Source organism: Emys orbicularis, chromosome 6 (assembly GCF_028017835.1).
Source record: "Emys orbicularis isolate rEmyOrb1 chromosome 6, rEmyOrb1.hap1, whole genome shotgun sequence".
In the NCBI taxonomy this organism is placed as follows: Eukaryota; Metazoa; Chordata; order Testudines; family Emydidae; genus Emys; species Emys orbicularis.
In genome coordinates this window covers 107,693,474-107,710,688 of record NC_088688.1, presented here as the reverse complement: position 1 = coordinate 107,710,688, position 17,215 = coordinate 107,693,474, and the positions used below count along the sequence as shown (strand labels likewise).

The window sequence follows — 17,215 nt, the reverse complement described above, 5'->3', positions numbered from 1 at the left end:
CTTGCAATGGTGTGACAAGCTTTAGTTATCATGCTATCAAGTCAAGAGATCATGAGTTCTGGGTCCCAGATCTTCCACTGACTCATGTTAATATTTTTCTTCCCTTCACAGCCTTTATTATGAGCCAATGTCTCATACTGGAACGTAGGGGTGTGACTATTACTCACTCGTAAAATGCAAAAGATCATTTCAGGCACAGCTGGGGAAAAAACCCAACTCTCATCCACTTTGCCACAGTCTTTCAAAAGGAACGTGGCAACTTAGATTTGCTTCTGTAACCCACAGTAACATAGTGTGACTTTGTCTCACGTTTCAGCAGTTCAACTATATGAGGTTTATGACTCTGTTAATGCTCTGCTAAGGACTTGTCTTCACTGCAGTGTAGATGAAGGTACAACTCAAGTTTTATCCCTAACCTGACTCCTGGGCACACACAAAAATCTCTAGCTCAAGTGGTGCTTTAAATTCAAGCCCAGGCGGCCTGTCACGAGGTGTAAGTTGAAGTCTGAGTGCTGCTGACACTCAAGCTAGGAACACAACGGGGACTCAGCTACTCTCTGCTGCTAATCCAAACATTCTGTGCGGCCGAGGAGCTGTTTTGCAGTGTGGCTGCTCTCACTCAAGCAAGGCTAACTTGAGAGGAGTTAACTTGACCGAACACTGCAATAAAGACAAACCCCAAGGCAGCTGGTTCTTTAGCTGCCACATCACAAACTCACCACCCTGCTTTGCGCTACATTTTAAGCAACATGCACTGAGCAGAGAGTGGGTGAAGAGAGAGCAAGGAATAGGCAGGCTTGACGCCACACATCCCAATACACTGACTCAGCACAAAGGGAAGGTGGAAGGGAGTAATCTGCTACGGGTAAGGGGCAATAACAGATTACTTTCCTCTGCAAGTGAGCCAGGAGCAGAGACGGAACTGTGACTCAGTGGCACAGAGACTCACCACCCTTTACAGAGTGTTGTCCATAAAGGCACAAATCAAGCCCCTATATTGCAAAGTGACAACCCAGCTATCTTCCACCCTGGCTAGTAAGCTTAAACCCTCAGCAAGTTGAAAATAATTACACATACACACTTTGCCTGGCACTAAAGAAATTTAAACAAAACATGCAGATTTTAACCCCCTGAAGCAACTTAAAAAACAGACTGAAATTTCTCTATTTAATAAAACATAAAATATTGTAAAAAGCTTGGCAGTGAAAAAAAGCCATACTAAATATTTGATTTTACAGGCACTGTGCTACATTAGGTTTTATACTTCATTCTGAGCATTATGTTCAAGCATGCAAGGTGGATTCCAATGGTGCCTCTGAGTATAGGAAAAATAAGCACAGTATGTTTAATTCTAGTACCAGTAGAGTTCAGTGGTTTTAACTAGTTAGGAAGTAAATCCGCTGTGGATATGTTATAGAACAGTTCTTGGCTTCCAGATATGAGATACAAAAGTATTTTGTGTTATTAAATTGTTTTAATTTGCTGCAGAAGCAGGCACTATAAATATTATTACTATTTGCATTACTGTAGCATTTGTGAGTATTAGTCATGGACCGACACCTACTAGTTAGATGCTGTACAAACACAGAACAAAAAGACAGTCCCTGCCCCAAGGAGCTTACAATGTAACTATAAGACGAGAGACAACATATAGATACATAAAGACAGGGGAGTACAAGTAAACAATAAGACAGTATTGGTCAGCATGATAAGCTGTGGTCTCAGCACACCAGGAGCCTAACCATTGTCAAGGTTTTTTGTAGGCATCAGGCGAAAGGAGGGTTTTGAGAGAGGATAATGCATTAGTTTTGTGGGTGTTTATGGGAAGCTCCTCCCAAGTGAGAGAGTGAGTTTGGGAGAAAGAATGACAATGTTATTTGAGAATGTGACAAGTGGACAGTGGAGCCTGTCATAATGGGCTGACTAGAGGTGAGGTTAACATCTAGATAGCAAATGAGAGTTGATAGGTAGGGTGGAAACAGGCCATGAAGGGCACTAAAAGGGAAGGCAGCTTATGTTTGATGTGAGAGAGAAGTGGGGGAGAGCCGAGGAGGGGGAATGTAAAGAGGGAGATGACGTGGTCAGAGTGACAGACTAGGAAAACAACTTTGTAGCAGCATTCTGAATGGATATGAGCAGGTCAAGACTGGATCTGTCAAGGCCAGAGAGAAGGGTGTTATGCCAATCAAGATGCAAAATGATGAGAGCCTGGATGAAAGTTTTAGCTGTGTGGATAGATAGGAAAGACCATATCTTAGAGATATTATGCAGAAAGAACTGGCAAGATTTGACATATATGCAAGGATCTAGAGATAGGTTCTAAGTCAAAGATGAAGAAGGAAAGAAGAAGGGCTCCTAATTCCTTCCCAATTGGGATTGGCCACAGAGTTTCCCAAATTCACAACAATCAGCATCTGTCTCTTCCTCCTCATGGTCCTGAGGGGGTCATTTCACAGAAGGGAGGTAGCAGGGTGGGCTTGGAAGGTAAAGTCTGATGCTCTGTTTTAGTCATGTTGACCTTGAGCTGATAGCTAGACAGCCACAGCCAGATGACAACGTTTGGACAGAAGGAGACGGGTCTGGAGCAGAGAGACAGAGATATATAAATCGTCAGTATGGAGATGGTAGTTGAATTTGTGTTTGTAGAGGAGAATACCCAGACATAAAGTGTTGAGGGAGAAGAGAACGGGACCAAGGACAGAGCCTTGTGGAACCTGCTCAGAAATCTGGAAAGCAGACGAGGAGGATTCTCTAGTCTAAAGGACGTATTGAGGGAGCGAATAGAGAGGTAGAAGGAGAACCAGGAGTGAACAGAGTCATAGAAGCCAAGGGAGAACAAGACTTCAAGAAGAGCATGCTCAACTGTGTCAAAGGTGGCTGACAGGCTAAGGAGGAGGAGGAGGAGGATGGTTTTGAGCTTTAGCTAGGAACAGGTCATTAGACACTTTATGAAAGCTGTTTCAGTGGAGTGCAAGGAGCAAAACCTGGATAGGAGAGGGTGTCAGATGGAACTGGAAGAGGAGAACTACAGACAGTGATATGATAAAAGTAAAATGCAGTATGCAGCACTTGAACATTGGAGAACGTTTGATTTTAGTAGTGTAAGGTACCACCTTTCACCCTGGAATTCTGATCTCCTTACAGAATAGCACTTACTGTTCTTATTTCCATTATAATCTTGTGTGCAAGAAAAAGATATACAGTTATACTCCATACAATATGGGGGTTATTTTAAATTACATTATCCCTGAAGCACAGCCTGCATTAACACAGTAAAGATATTTAAATTAAGATTCTTGTTAATTTTTTCTGAATTCCTCAAGTACAGAACCTACCATAACACCTCCCCATTCCTTCTTAAAATATTTAATATCTCTTTTGATGTCCATAGTAACAAATGTCAGTCTTTGCTGTTTAAACCTGATATGAACATGTCATTACTAAACCTTCACTTTGCTTGAGAGATAATGTACTCTGTAGAATTACATTTTATTAATTATCATCATTTTTTAAATTTGACTCTAGTACAAAGAAAGAACCTGCCTGCCAGAAATGTATTTTGTTGTAATCAGTGGGTCAGTCAAAAGAAATGCTTCCATAAGCTTAAACCAGTTTGCTGGATTTTTTTTTCTTTCCTTTTATTTTATAAGGGAGATGTGGAAAACCCAGCGTCTCTCATTACCTTGTTTTGCATAGAAGACATTCCAGAGAAATAGTTTTTCCAAACTTAATACTATAATTATCAGACTGGGCCATTGTGGATAATGGGCAAAGGGCCAAGAGGTGTATGCACCAACCTTTGGGCGACAGGATCTGAGCAAGTCATCCTAACATAGCCTGTACACATGCAGTATTTGACAGCAATGTGCTTTCTCTAAATTTTGAAAAAGCAATTTGTGTTCATCACCTTCACACACACACAAATGCTGAATTCTTGCTTCCAGTTTTTAAATAATTAAGATTTAAAAATCAAAGTGTTTTTGAGGCATATGTATTTAAAAATCATTTAGTTTTGCACTAACTTGTGCTGTACAGGACTAGTTCTCAAATGACTTCAAAGCTTACCTGTCATGTCTGGTTTTACAAATCTTTAACCAGCTCTTTTAGTGTCTTTTGATTTAATTATACTTTTATGAATAGAATGCCTGTTTATACTCTGTTGTATACTGTCTAATGCCAAAGTCTAAACTTGCTTCTTGGTATCACGAAACACCATATTTTTTCATTTAAACCATCGTGATGCTGAAAAATTCACAAAGAGTAAGTAGGGATCCAATCAATATACTTAAATGATTTTTTTTAAATCATAAATATGTCGTATTGTGACACATTTGTGTTATTAAAAAGGGGAAATATAAGGTAATATCAGGAAAACTTCTTAGCAAGGCGATCAATTAGGCTGTGGTGTCACTCTCCAAGGGAAGTGAAGGAAGCCCAAGCGTTTGTAAACACTGGACACAACACTAGAAAATGTGCTCTAGGAAGCCCAGCAGGGACTGATTTTATAATATAGGTAATCTAATATGCTGGATGGTCTAATAGGTCTTTTCTATCTCTACAACTCGCATGATTTCAATAAAACTTGGCACTTCTATTGGTCCTTTCATCAGAGAATCTGAAAGCCCTTTATAAACATTAAGGGCCAGATTCCTTACCATGAGTAATACCTCACTTCTCCAGGGAGCCCATTCATTTCAATGGGACTACTGGGGGCATAAGGTATTACTCAATGTGAGTAAGGATGTTGCCAAATAAGCCTGGTAACACTATGGAAAGTAGGTCATGATAAATAACATTAAAACATTGCACTGCTTATTTCTGATTCTTTTATTAGTGTGTTTTCGTACAGTATAGTAACAAACATGCTCACAAGGAGTCTGAGTTTCTCACAGGATAGTGGCAGAGGGGGGATGGAGGGGAAGGGAATGATGCGAATACTGAAGCAGCCGACTAACCAATGTTAGTTGCAGAAGTTGAATGCAGCAGGTCCTGTCTACATTACAAATATAACTAAGTCGGGGATTGGGTTACAATATGGCTGCCCCTGACCTGGTTACATGGTTACGATTGAGCTTTTACTACAAACTGCAATTGTGTTGTAACAAAGTCAGGGGACAATCGTATTGTAACCCAGTAACCCAGTCCCTTGACCCCCACGTTGTAACTGAGCCCCTGACCTGACAGGATTCATAGTGTAGCTGGGGGTCACACAACAAAACCTTAATATGCTGCTGTAATTCCAAGAAGGGAAAACTCACTTTAACTGAATGAAGCACTGCCATCAGATTGATTGCCTTGAAGCCACAGCAAGAAATGCAAGGAGAAGGAATAAAACATATGTATATAGCATCTTCTGTCCCAAAGGATCCTGAAGTGTTTCACAAACTACAACCACAATTTTTAAAAATGGGTCAATTGGAGCTAGGTGTTTAGTACTTTAAAAATCAAGTTTACTGATTTAGTGCCTAAATAAGAACTTAGCAGTCTAACTTTAGGAACCTATTTTTGAAAAATGTTAGACTATGTATCTATAGGACTAGGAATCATTTTACCCACCACATCAACGTGGTCACCTCTGGAGTAAAAGTCAGTAGCAATTTTACAATACACAGCAACATTAAAGAATAGATTAGAAAGTAAGGGTACCATAACCAGCTGAAAATATAGGGGGAATTCACAGGCTAAAACTCCTATTCTTGTGAAAAGTGTCATGGAATTGATGAAGATTACACATTGTCAAGACCTCATTTTAAAGATGCCACCCTCCAGCTGCACACTGCCCCATAACACCATGCTGCAACACTGGTACAGTACTGAGAGGTTCAGAGAGAAGAGTATCACCTTCTCAGGGTGTCTTCAGAGAGAGAAAAAAAGGTATGTTCTTGACTTGGGTTAGCTAAATTTTAAAATAGTAGTGAAGCCACAACAACTCAGCTTTTAAGTCAGGTTAGCAGTGTGAGTTAAAGCCTAGGTTAAACTTGAGCTGCTAACCCAAGTTAATAGCCGAGTTCTCATGTCTTCACTTCTATTTTAACCCAGGTTAGCTAACCTGAGTTGAGAACATACCTTTTTTCCTCCCTCCTCCCAAGTGAAAATATGCCCTCCATCACTGACATTACCACTTGTAGCATTCTGGGAAGGGAAAGTTTCAAAAAATGTCGAGCCCTGACCAACCCAATCCTTGCAACTTATCTTGAAGCTTAACTTTAAACTGATCAAGATCACAATCTGAGATGGTATGGCTGCAGGCACACAGGAAGAAGCAAGCACATACATATTAAAATATTCACTCCCAAGTTGATAAAGCCGAATTCAAAACAGTTCTGATAGCATTTGTTTGTTTAAATAAAATTCTGCCTAATACCCTAAACTAATATTATGGCATCATTGCTTGCTCAAGAAAAGCTGCTTACAGTGGTGAGGCAGGGGAGTTTTACAATGAAACTTCTCTTCTATTCCTATTAATTAGAGGGTCAATTCCTCACCCACAAGAGGGTAACTTGCAATACGATAAAAATAAAGCAACCATCTGTGCTCAGAGTCACCCGGAACTCAAGGAAATTTGCTGATTAAATTTTGAAAAGATTTGTAAAGGCTGAGATCACCTGTTCTTTAAAGATTAATTCTGAAGCTGTATGTTATAAAAATGAAATCACCAAATTCTTCTTTCTAAATGGCTAATAATGGAGAAATTATTATAAAGGATTTAGGGCCTGATCCAGGGGAATATAGTCCCCATGGCTGCTGACCCAAGGAAGTGCTCAGACAGCCTGGTAGGCTCTGTAGCCACAAGAGATATTTGCATATTCAGAGGTTTGCCCTGCCAGCACTAATAGGAATAGAAAGTGGTCTCCATTCCCTCCCGGCCTTCAGGTTTTCCTACATTCCCCATCTTTCTTGGGTCCTCAAAATTTATTTACAACCCTGCATTTGATTTAATTTCCATATCCCAGGAACCTGGGGAGGAAAGAATAGAATAGTTAGCTATTTTACTATGTTAATATTGCTGGTTATTAATTTATTTATTTTTATTTAACATTTTTTAAAACTCCCATACAAAAGCTCTTCAGGCCATAGCAATAATTACACTTATAATAACCACTCAGCAATATTGATACTAATGTACAAATAAATCAACTCTGCTAGCCAGCAGCCTTAAATAACCAAAGAGAGTAACTATTTACCTCATCCAGCAATCTGTAAGAATGGAAAAACTCCAGAAACGCTTCTATACAGAACTAGGGAGCCTGGATTCGGTAGTTAAATACAGTACTGGAGTTGTCGGGGTTGGTGCTTATATCAACATTGTTATTAATATTTCTGGGTATTTAGGGCTTTTCACTTCCCTTGGCAATTTTTACATGTCTCACATATGAACTTAATGGAGGATCATGTCCTTTCTCTTCAGCGCACACCTTCTCTTTTCCATGTCTCTGTATATATTGCAATGGACACTAGAGCTTAAGGTTTGGCTCATTTATCTGAGGTTGCCTTAGGCTATGAATCCAATACAAAGAGAAAGAAAGAGTGGATGGCAAGGGGCGTTAACAGCTTTATATACTACAATAGTGTTCAAACTCATATTTGGGGACCAAGAAAGTCTCTGACTTGGGTGGGGTTCATCTGTCTCTTTTGAATATTGCAAAACTATCCCTGCAGAGAGGTGACCTTTAAAACTAGACTCAAAGAGACTTCTAAAGAACAAGTTTGGTGCTTTTGCAATGTACCACATGAAAGACATTGAAAAATAAAACTTAAAGGAGGACACCCCTGGAATCCTGCTACAAAAGCTACATACCACTCCCACCACAAACTACACAATCTTAACACTGTATTATACTATCAAAACATTCAGTGTATTTTTAGGAATACATTTTAAAGAATTCCAGCAAGTGCACTTAATGGTCTTTTGTTTGGCAAGTGGTGTTGCCTTCCCTTCTTGGTTAAGAAGGCAAATTACCAGACACCCTAAGAACACAGTAGTCTAGCCAAACCTAGAAAAACCCATTCTTAATACCAACAGCCTAGCCAGCTACCACTCAGTTTCCAACCTCTTTTTTCTTGGCAAAATCCTTAAGAAAGTAGTGGAATCCAAACTCTAACACCACCTATCCTCTGCCAACATGCTGGCTCCTTCATATCCAGGCATCAGATCAAAACATGATACAGGAATGGGCCTTCTGGCACTGATGGTCAACCTTCTCCTGGCCTGGAACAGAAATCAAACCTCTGCACTAATATGCTCTGTGGCTTTTGACACCAGTGACTATATGGTGCCAATGAAACACATTTGAGGTTTAATGGCAGTGGGACAGCAGTCATTCCTCTCTGAAAAATCTCATAGCGATGAACCTCTCCTCATTACATCGTATAGTCTTGTAGAGTCCCACAAGCCTCAATGCTTTCTTCCCTTCTTTTTAACAACTACGTAAGACCCTATGGGGAAACTGTGCAATGTCTATGTGTTCATGCATCATCAATGTGCAGATGACACCCAGATGTATGCCTGCCCAACCCCTCCTCTGTAGTCAGAGGAAAGGATTCAAGTGAAGCAAGATATAGCCTTCTATTTGTCAGGGGCAGCTAGTTCATTTACAGGAGCACTCCCTCCCTACAGTCACTTACGTCCACCCCTCCATATTGCAGAAGTTTGGGAGGGGCAGGTTTGTTTGTTATTTCCCTTCCAAGCCAGATCAACCTTTCCTCTGGCTAGGCTGGCCTGACATAGTGCCAGCATCCATGACTTCCTGAGGACTGAACAACTTGGCAGGCCATGGACATTTATTGCTGGATTATGTCCACAAGTTGTAACTGAGATAAGTACAGTGAACTTATTCAGTGTAGGATCACCTAAAACCAAAAAGAAATGATACATACAAAAATTATAGCCTCATGTTGACTGGTCACAAACAGTGTAGTTAATGCTGAGTTCCCTGTTTTCCTTTTTCAATTTGCTCTTGGCTGAAAGATCATCCTTAACTTCATCTCTTTTGCACATATGATATAGAGAAAGAATACCTTATATACTGTCATGTAATACAATGTAGCCTATGTACAGATATGGATCCAAGCTTTAATTTTCATTCTTAAAAACTATTGTTTTACATGATGCTGGGGTGATTTTGGTGGGGTAAGGGAAGAAGGCAGAAGAGAATGTAGAGAGAAGGAAAGGAATAGGTGTCAAGGCCGGGAGAGACCTATGACGGGGGAGATCTTGAGCTTGCAGGAACGTCTCCCTGCTGATTCCCTAGTTATTTCTTATGTGATTGCAGCTATGGTTCTTAGCCCGCACTATAGTTCTTGTAAACTGGGAATGTAGAGATTGTCAGTCCTAATTCAGCCTTCTGCCCTTGACCAGGAAGCAAGTCCTCAGCTGTTTCAAACTCACCTTCACAGAGTCATTATCTTGTAAGAGTAGATAGCTTTACTTTACCTTTTATAAGGTAGGCACTTTTCCTTCTTAAAATTAGACATAAGGAAGACTAGTTGCAACACAATTTTTATACTTGTTACTATACTAACAGTCTATTATTATTATTTTGTTAGGGTAGAAATGACAGGCCACAACCAGAGATGAAGGCCCCATTATGCAAGGCGCTGCACAATACAATAAAATGAATCTGTGTCCCAAAGAGCTTTCAATCATGATAATCTATACATTAATATTTGATCATACAGATCAGTTTTATTTGAGATAACACCTTTGTTTTGTGTCCATTATGTCTATAATCACTTCACAAATGTTTGTTTTTTCTTTGAAAACAAAATTCTTATTTTTCAGCACAGATGCAGAGTCTGTATTAAACCACAGTACACAATAGTACATACAGCCATGTACGGTTGAAAAACAAATTCCACTTTGTGATAATTGTTGTGGTTTATGATAAATAATGCCATGATATAAAGAGACCCATACTTTAATGGCTACATAAGCAGGATGAGATAAAGTCAATCATTTGTCTTTAAATCTGTACTTCCTGACTTTTGTATTGATTGATTTCTCAACCTTAATGTCGCATTAATTAATTATTATGATTATACATACACATACACAAGAAATATATTAAAAATGGCAGAAGAGGATTACAAAAACATTTGGATTCTCTCTGGAGCTTGCACAAATAGATTATTAAAACTTTATTAGAGACTAGACTAAAAGATTTTTCTAAGGCTCAACAATTTGAGTTTTGGAAAACTCCAACTTTCTTCAAGGAAAATAAAGCAAAGGACTTAGAAGAACTTTCCATGCTGTTGGAATTTAAGCTTTTTTGTTGTTGCTTTTGCATTTTTAAAGCACTACATAATATAATTTGTGCTATACATTGTATTTTGTAGTGAAATAAAAAACAAATCAGATACCCCACAAAACTTGGAGGGAAACAGTATCAAGGTCTCTCAACAAAAGAGGCTTCAAACTTTAATGTAAACCAAAATGATCCTCAGCTAGAAATCTATGTTCATACAAAAAAAATCTCATACTATACGAGGTACTCTGCTTTGTAAATTTTAAAAATTTACAGATTATCCTGTATTTATTTTTGCTTTTTATGTTATATAACCAATTTGCCTTTTTTTTTTTTTTTTTAACATTATATAACCAGGATTTCTCCCATTTTACACAGTCACACACGACAGCCATACTGCAACATGCTACAAGAACAGTTTTAATCAACACCTAATACTAAACCATTTCAGAGTTTCCAGAGTAAGTTGTTGCTCCTCATCTGCATCCAGAAAATATTTATGTACATGCAACATTCCAACATCACCCAGCTAGCTCTTGATCAGATTGATGCTGGGATTCACTCCATTATCAGAAAAAAAGCAAATGACATTAACCCTAAATTCATTCCAGACAGACATCTCTGCTAAGGGCCGAAATGAGAGGATACAGTAATGCTTCACTTGGAGGGGTGTCTCTCATGACCAACAAAGAAAAATCCTAGGGAGAGGAGGACTCTGATATTACTTGTTTTGTCTTACCCTGTGAATAATTACACAAAACCAATGTTATTTAAAAACCAAGATTGACGCTCTGAAGCAGATTTACCAGATATTGGATGGAATAGCCCATTCTCAGCCCTAGAATGACTACATCAGAATATTTAGTGTTTGGCCTAAACAATGTGAAAAGCAAAGTCTAGGTGTTGATTTTCTTTTGATTCCTTTATTTTTAGTGAAATTCTTGTAGAGACTATTCACATATAATCACTGGAATCACTTAAAAGAAACCCAACTACTAACAATCGAGCTTTTAAAATTACTGTGAGTTGACAACCTTGTCTATAAACTAAGCATATGTATATTTACAATGCATGCATAAAATAAAATTGCAGCAACAAACATTCTTGTAGAATTGGTCACTAACTTTAAAGACAGAGCAATATTTTTATTGCCCTGGTATAGCAATAACTTCAGCCTTTGGAGGGTTATCAGAGAACTGTGATTCAGGATATTGCCTCCTATCCCTCAGCCCAGCCCCCACTTATTAACTTTTAAGAAGCAGGAACAGAAAGAAAAATTCCTGTGATTAAATGAATCTTGATGAAACTACAATCAAGGAATTTGCCACTTCAAAAGAGCTAATATAATCACAGTGTGTCCTGATTATATGTACTTAGCAGTGCAAAATAGGTTGCTGACCAATTATGCACTCTTTTAACTATTAACAGTAGTATCTTTGTTCTCAAACAATGTTACATTGCACATGTCCTGGAACTCATATTTACCTGGTGGATTCTTGGCAGGATCATTGTGGCTTGGACTTCCTGATTGTCCAGAATCTACAAAGAAATCAAAGAAATGTTTTAATAATTTGTTTTGAAAGTTTCTCACAATCCTTATGAGGCTTCTTTAAGAACAAAGTATTAATTTAATTATAAGGTCATTTCCCTACCTTTCTACATGAAGGCATTTCTGTAGAAACATATTGTGTGACAGCCAACTGGTTACATACACACAGTTCATACAGTATGAGAAAACCAATATTAATGAGAGATCATTGGGGTAGTAAACAGAAAAAAGACAAGAACCAGAAGAGAAATGCTTAATATTATTTTCAGAGGAGCTCAAAGAGGGTGGCTGATCAACCAGGATGGCTGATCAACCAAAACTGAAGAAGAATGCCCTCCAGGAAAATATTCAGGGCGCAGACATCAACACAGGTCAGGAAGGAATACCCTCCATCCTCCCATATGTGCAACCCTGCATAAGTAGCTAGGTGAGTTTGGGTAGTAGGTTTTACATCTTCCTCTGAAACATTTGGTATTGCCACAGTTGAGACAGAATAATGGACTAGATGGACGATTGGAGTACTCTGGTATGAGTACTCCTTTCAAGCATCAGGCATTGGTCACTACTGAAGGCAAATTACTCTATCTGATGGACCAATGGTCTGACTTGATATAGTGCAACTCCTGTGTTCTTGTCCTGCCTACAGTGAGCATTGTGAATGGAATAGATGTAGCATGCCAAAAGTGACAAAAACAAACCCCGCATCCTGTCTGTTAGTTATATCCACATTGACATCTACAGAAGAAAAGTAAACGAAGTGCATTCTGCTCTAGATGTATGTGCATAAAGCATGAAGAGAAGAATGCAATCTGATGTATATGTAGCAGATGATAAATACAATCCTCATTCATAAAAATTATTATAACTATTCTTTGCTACATTCCCACAGCAGCAATGTAAGTTACATCTTCCCTAAACATTTATATGGCTATGATTCTCATAGACTCATAGACTCATAGACTTTAAGGTCAGAAGGGACCAATATGGTCATCTAGTCTGACCTCCCACATGATGCAGGCCACAAAAGCTGACCCACCCACAACAGAATCTTCCAGCCTGCGACCCCTGCCCTATGCTGCGGAGGAAGGCGAAAAACCTCCAGGGCCTCTGCCAATCTACCCTGGAGGAAAATTCCTTCCCGACCCCAAATATGGCGATCAGCAGAACCCCGAGCATACAGGCAAGATTCTACAGCCGGACCCTCATTATACCCGCGATGGCACGTTAATGCCTAATTGACTAAAATCACGTTATCCCATCAAACCATTCCCTCCATAAACTTATCAAGCCTAATCTTGAAGCCAGAGAGGTCCTTCGCCCGCACCGTTTCCCTCGGAAGGCTGTTCCAAAATTTCACCCCTCTGACGGTTAGAAACCTTCGTCTAATTTCAAGCCTAAACTTCCCCACGGCCAGTTTATATCCATTCATTCTCGTGTCCACATTACTACTAAGCTGAAATAATTCCTCTCCCTCCTTGGTATTAATCCCTTTGATATATTTAAAGAGAGCAATCATATCCCCCCTCAGCCTTCTTTTGGTTAGGCTAAACAAACCGAGCTCCTCGAGTCTCCTTTCATAGGAAAGGTTTTCCATTCCTCGGATCATCCTAGTGGCCCTTCTCTGTACCCGTTCCAGTTTGAGTTCATCCTTTTTAAACATAGGAGACCAGAACTGCACACAGTACTCCAAATGAGGTCTCACCAGCGCCTTGTATAACGGAAGCAGCACCTCCCTGTCCCTACTAGAAATACCTCGCCTAACGCATCCCAAGATCGCATTAGCTTTTTTCACAGCCACGTCACATTGCCGGCTCATAGTCAGCCTGCGATCAACCAGGACTCCGAGGTCCTTCTCCTCCTCCGTCACTTCCAACCTATGCGTCCCTAACTTATAACTAAAATTCTTGTTAGTCATCCCTAAATGCATCACCTTACACTTCTCACTATTAAATCTCATCCTATTGTTGATACTCCAATTTACAAGGTCATCCAAGTCTCCCTGCAGAATATCCCGATCCTTCTCCGAATTGGCAATACCTCCCAACTTTGTGTCATCCGCAAACTTTATCAGCCCACTCCTACATTCGGTTCCGAGGTCAGTAACGAATAGATTAAATAAAATCGGACCCAAAACCGAACCTTGAGGAACCCCACTGGTGACCTCCCTCCAACCCGACAGTTCACCTTTCAGTACTACCCGCTGCAGTCTCCCCTTTAACCAGTTCTTTATCCACCTCTGGATTTTCATATCGATCCCCTTGATATTTGGTCAAGAGCCCTCACTCCACCACCACAAAATATCACTTACAAAATACAACATCAGAGAAAACTTAAATACAGGAAAGAGAGGAAACTAAAGCAGAGGTACTTTTACTTCCTTTTTAATTCAAGATTAAGCCTTTCCACAATCTGTTGCTATATATATAGATTAAAAATGCCAGCAGTTTCATAATCTGAATTAAAAAAAAGACCATTGCCCTACTATGCAGCATTACTCAGTAATAGCATAGGTGTACAAGAGTATGGCATGGGAACACAGAAATTGCTATACCAGAATAGGTCCTGCCCCTCGGAGCGGCCAATGCAGGATCCTTCAGAGGAAGTGGTACCCCAATCCAAAAAGAATTTAAATATTCAACAACATACCATGTGGGGGAATTTCTTCCTGACACTGCCAGTAGCAAGTGATCAAGCTTTTATCTGGAAACAGGAGGGCTGATAACTCTTGTCATTTTAAAATATCTAGTGTCATTGCACATGCTACTATTAAACATAAAATTCTGACATATATTTATGCCTGGAGGAGGAAGAGGGTCAAAATCCACCCCAATTTGCCTTCATAGCTGCTGCTGCTGTTGGTACATAGGCTGCCCATCAGCCAGCCCTGCCTATTTAACACAGGGGACACTTCCTCCATAGCTACTGGGGCTGCCTCCATCCCCCCACAGTTCCATCGCTGGAGATGCTTTAGAACATTTCTATCTTGTTCTGCTTTTCCAAAGGCAGTTACTAGTTTGGCCTTGAGATGGGTTTGTTTCCTCACTTGTTGCTTCTTCTGCCAAACTATCTGAGGTTGGAAGTCACTTCTTTTCTCTGGTCAGATTATATTAGATGGGCAGAGGCTTTAAAAAAAAATTTCCTCACCCTCACCACAGGTCCTATCTTGGGCAATTTAATATTTTAGCTGGGCAAGATCATTACATTGTATTTAAACAACTCTCCCAAACTAATTCAGATATCTGTGAATGGTAGATTAAAATGTCTAACAAACTAAAGGAAAAACAGACCTCTCTTGTCTCTCAGTCCCCATCACTTTTCTTTATAGCTACAAGAGCTCTTAATGCAAGATGAGTGACTGATAAATTATCCTTTCCTCTACCACTATCTAAGGTTTCACTAAAATATATATAATCTACTATACAAGAAGGCATGGTTTGATCTGTCAGAATCTAAAATAGATTTATTTAGTTTATATAAGCTGATTCTATAGAAGAAAATATAAGGGGGAAAACCCACAGAAGTAAAAATACAGACTTAAAGCTGTACAGTGCTTGTTAAAGTTCTAGTAGGTAATCTATACCATAAAACTGAATCACCAGAAAATAATGCTACATCATGTAATACAAGAGTTCTGAGGGTTATCAAAAGTTTTAGAAGAAATGGATATATACAAATGCTATTAGAAATTGCATTAGAATAAAAATTAAATTCCTCATTATCTACATATGATGTGATAGTTTCCCAACTGTACAGAACCCACACAGGAAACACCATTAACTTTTTGTCTTGGAATTTTTTTCTGCATTCTTCCATCACAGAACTAAAGTCCCCAAGCACAAAGGACATGAGGGTGAGGCCCCCTCCAAATTCTGTGAATTCCCATGGTTTGCTTGGAACACAGGACCTCCTGCAGGCCTGCCCTCCACTCTCTGGCAGCTTGGAACACCTAGAACTCCCTTGGTCATAGCTGCCCCCAGAACCACTCTTAGCTTTCCTGGGAACTCTGCTGGGTGCCAGGGAGACAATAAATGCCGCACCCAGACCCACCACCAGTTTGCCAAAGCCTGATGATCCACTGTCACTGATGTCAAGACCCTCCCAACTCACCTTTCTGTGTGGAATAGATAGATCTGTGCATGGAAGTTCTCCTCCATAGACCAGTCCCAGGGACATAACTGGAGTTCAAGTTATCAGATACCTTTCCATTTTGACTCTACAGCAGTGAATCTTAATACTTCTTTATACCATCCCTTCATTGTTACTTTCTCATTGCCAAAAGATCAGGAACTAGTTACAAAAGTGGTGTGATGTCACAAAGGGGATCTGAATTTTTCTTCTTCTTCCAAATTTATATTTTTACAGGCCTAACCTACATTACCAAAGCCTACAGGAAAAAAATATTAATGTTCTGGACTGTCTTTAAATTTGTTGGAATTAATGTTTCATTAGTATTTCTAGCTATATTAGGTTATTGGTTGATCAGAAAACATTAGGTTGAAGCTTTGGCTTAACATCTTGAACTAATGATAAGAAAGAGTGTTTGACTGTAGAGGAACTAGGTGGTTTGAATGATGTTACTATAGAGAAGCCACTGTTTCTTGAATAAACCTATAATGAGATATATGGTATTGTTCCTTATAAATAACAAGAAGCACTTTATAACCAATTACTAATAATTAGTACTGATCAAAGTCCTTTTGTGTATTGTATTCCCGTCTATAGCTCTTAACGTTTGGAAGATTTTCTGAACTGCCTAAAATAATTTGAGATGTTGCTTTAAATGTAGTCCTTTGCATTATATGCATATACTTTGTGTTTGCATGTCGGTTTTTGGTAAGCTGCTATGTAATCATTCTGAAAAATATAAAACAATGATATTTATACTTAAATCAGCTAAGTTTCAATGTAATGTCAACTTTTGGGGGGGGGGGGGCGCTGAAAGGGGACAGATTATGAAGGATTTTCTTCCACTGTGCAAATAAATGCTAATGGATATAAACGGTTGACTATCTGGTCCTAAGTATAGAATTATTCTAATATACATTCTCTATTTCTGCAAATGCGGTCTATGATTATTTAAATTAAAGCTAGCACATAGGATTAATGGTTTTACATAGCAGAGGTCGGAGGGTAAAGTCACTGCAGATGTGTAGATAAATGAGATGTTAATTGGGTGGCAGATGCAGATAAATACAAAATACAGAGGGGGTAGCTGGGAGTTCAGATGGACTTTATACTGGATGAATTTTTCACTTTGAGCCCTACCTGAAAATAACCTTTAAAGTCTCATGCTGTTCCCATTCACTAAAATGCACACAGAGATTTCTTTCGTTCTTGCAGAGCAATTTGCCTTTAGCCTTACTCTATCACTTCCTGCCAATGTGGCTACCTTCAGGATTCTTAAACTTTATTTTTTTATATT

At 39.2% G+C, this 17,215-nt stretch overlaps 1 protein-coding gene across 8 annotated transcripts in view; it reads right to left on the bottom strand.

The window, feature by feature from the left end:
* Positions 1-17,215, bottom strand: part of NFIB (nuclear factor I B) — a 332,465-nt gene that overhangs the window by 71,211 nt on the left and 244,039 nt on the right. For all 8 annotated transcript variants that reach the window (XM_065406897.1, XM_065406898.1, XM_065406903.1 and 5 more), the window contains exon 3: positions 11,730-11,783. In XM_065406897.1, the coding sequence (XP_065262969.1) occupies positions 11,730-11,783 (54 nt within the window). The remainder of the gene's footprint in view (positions 1-11,729; positions 11,784-17,215) is intronic.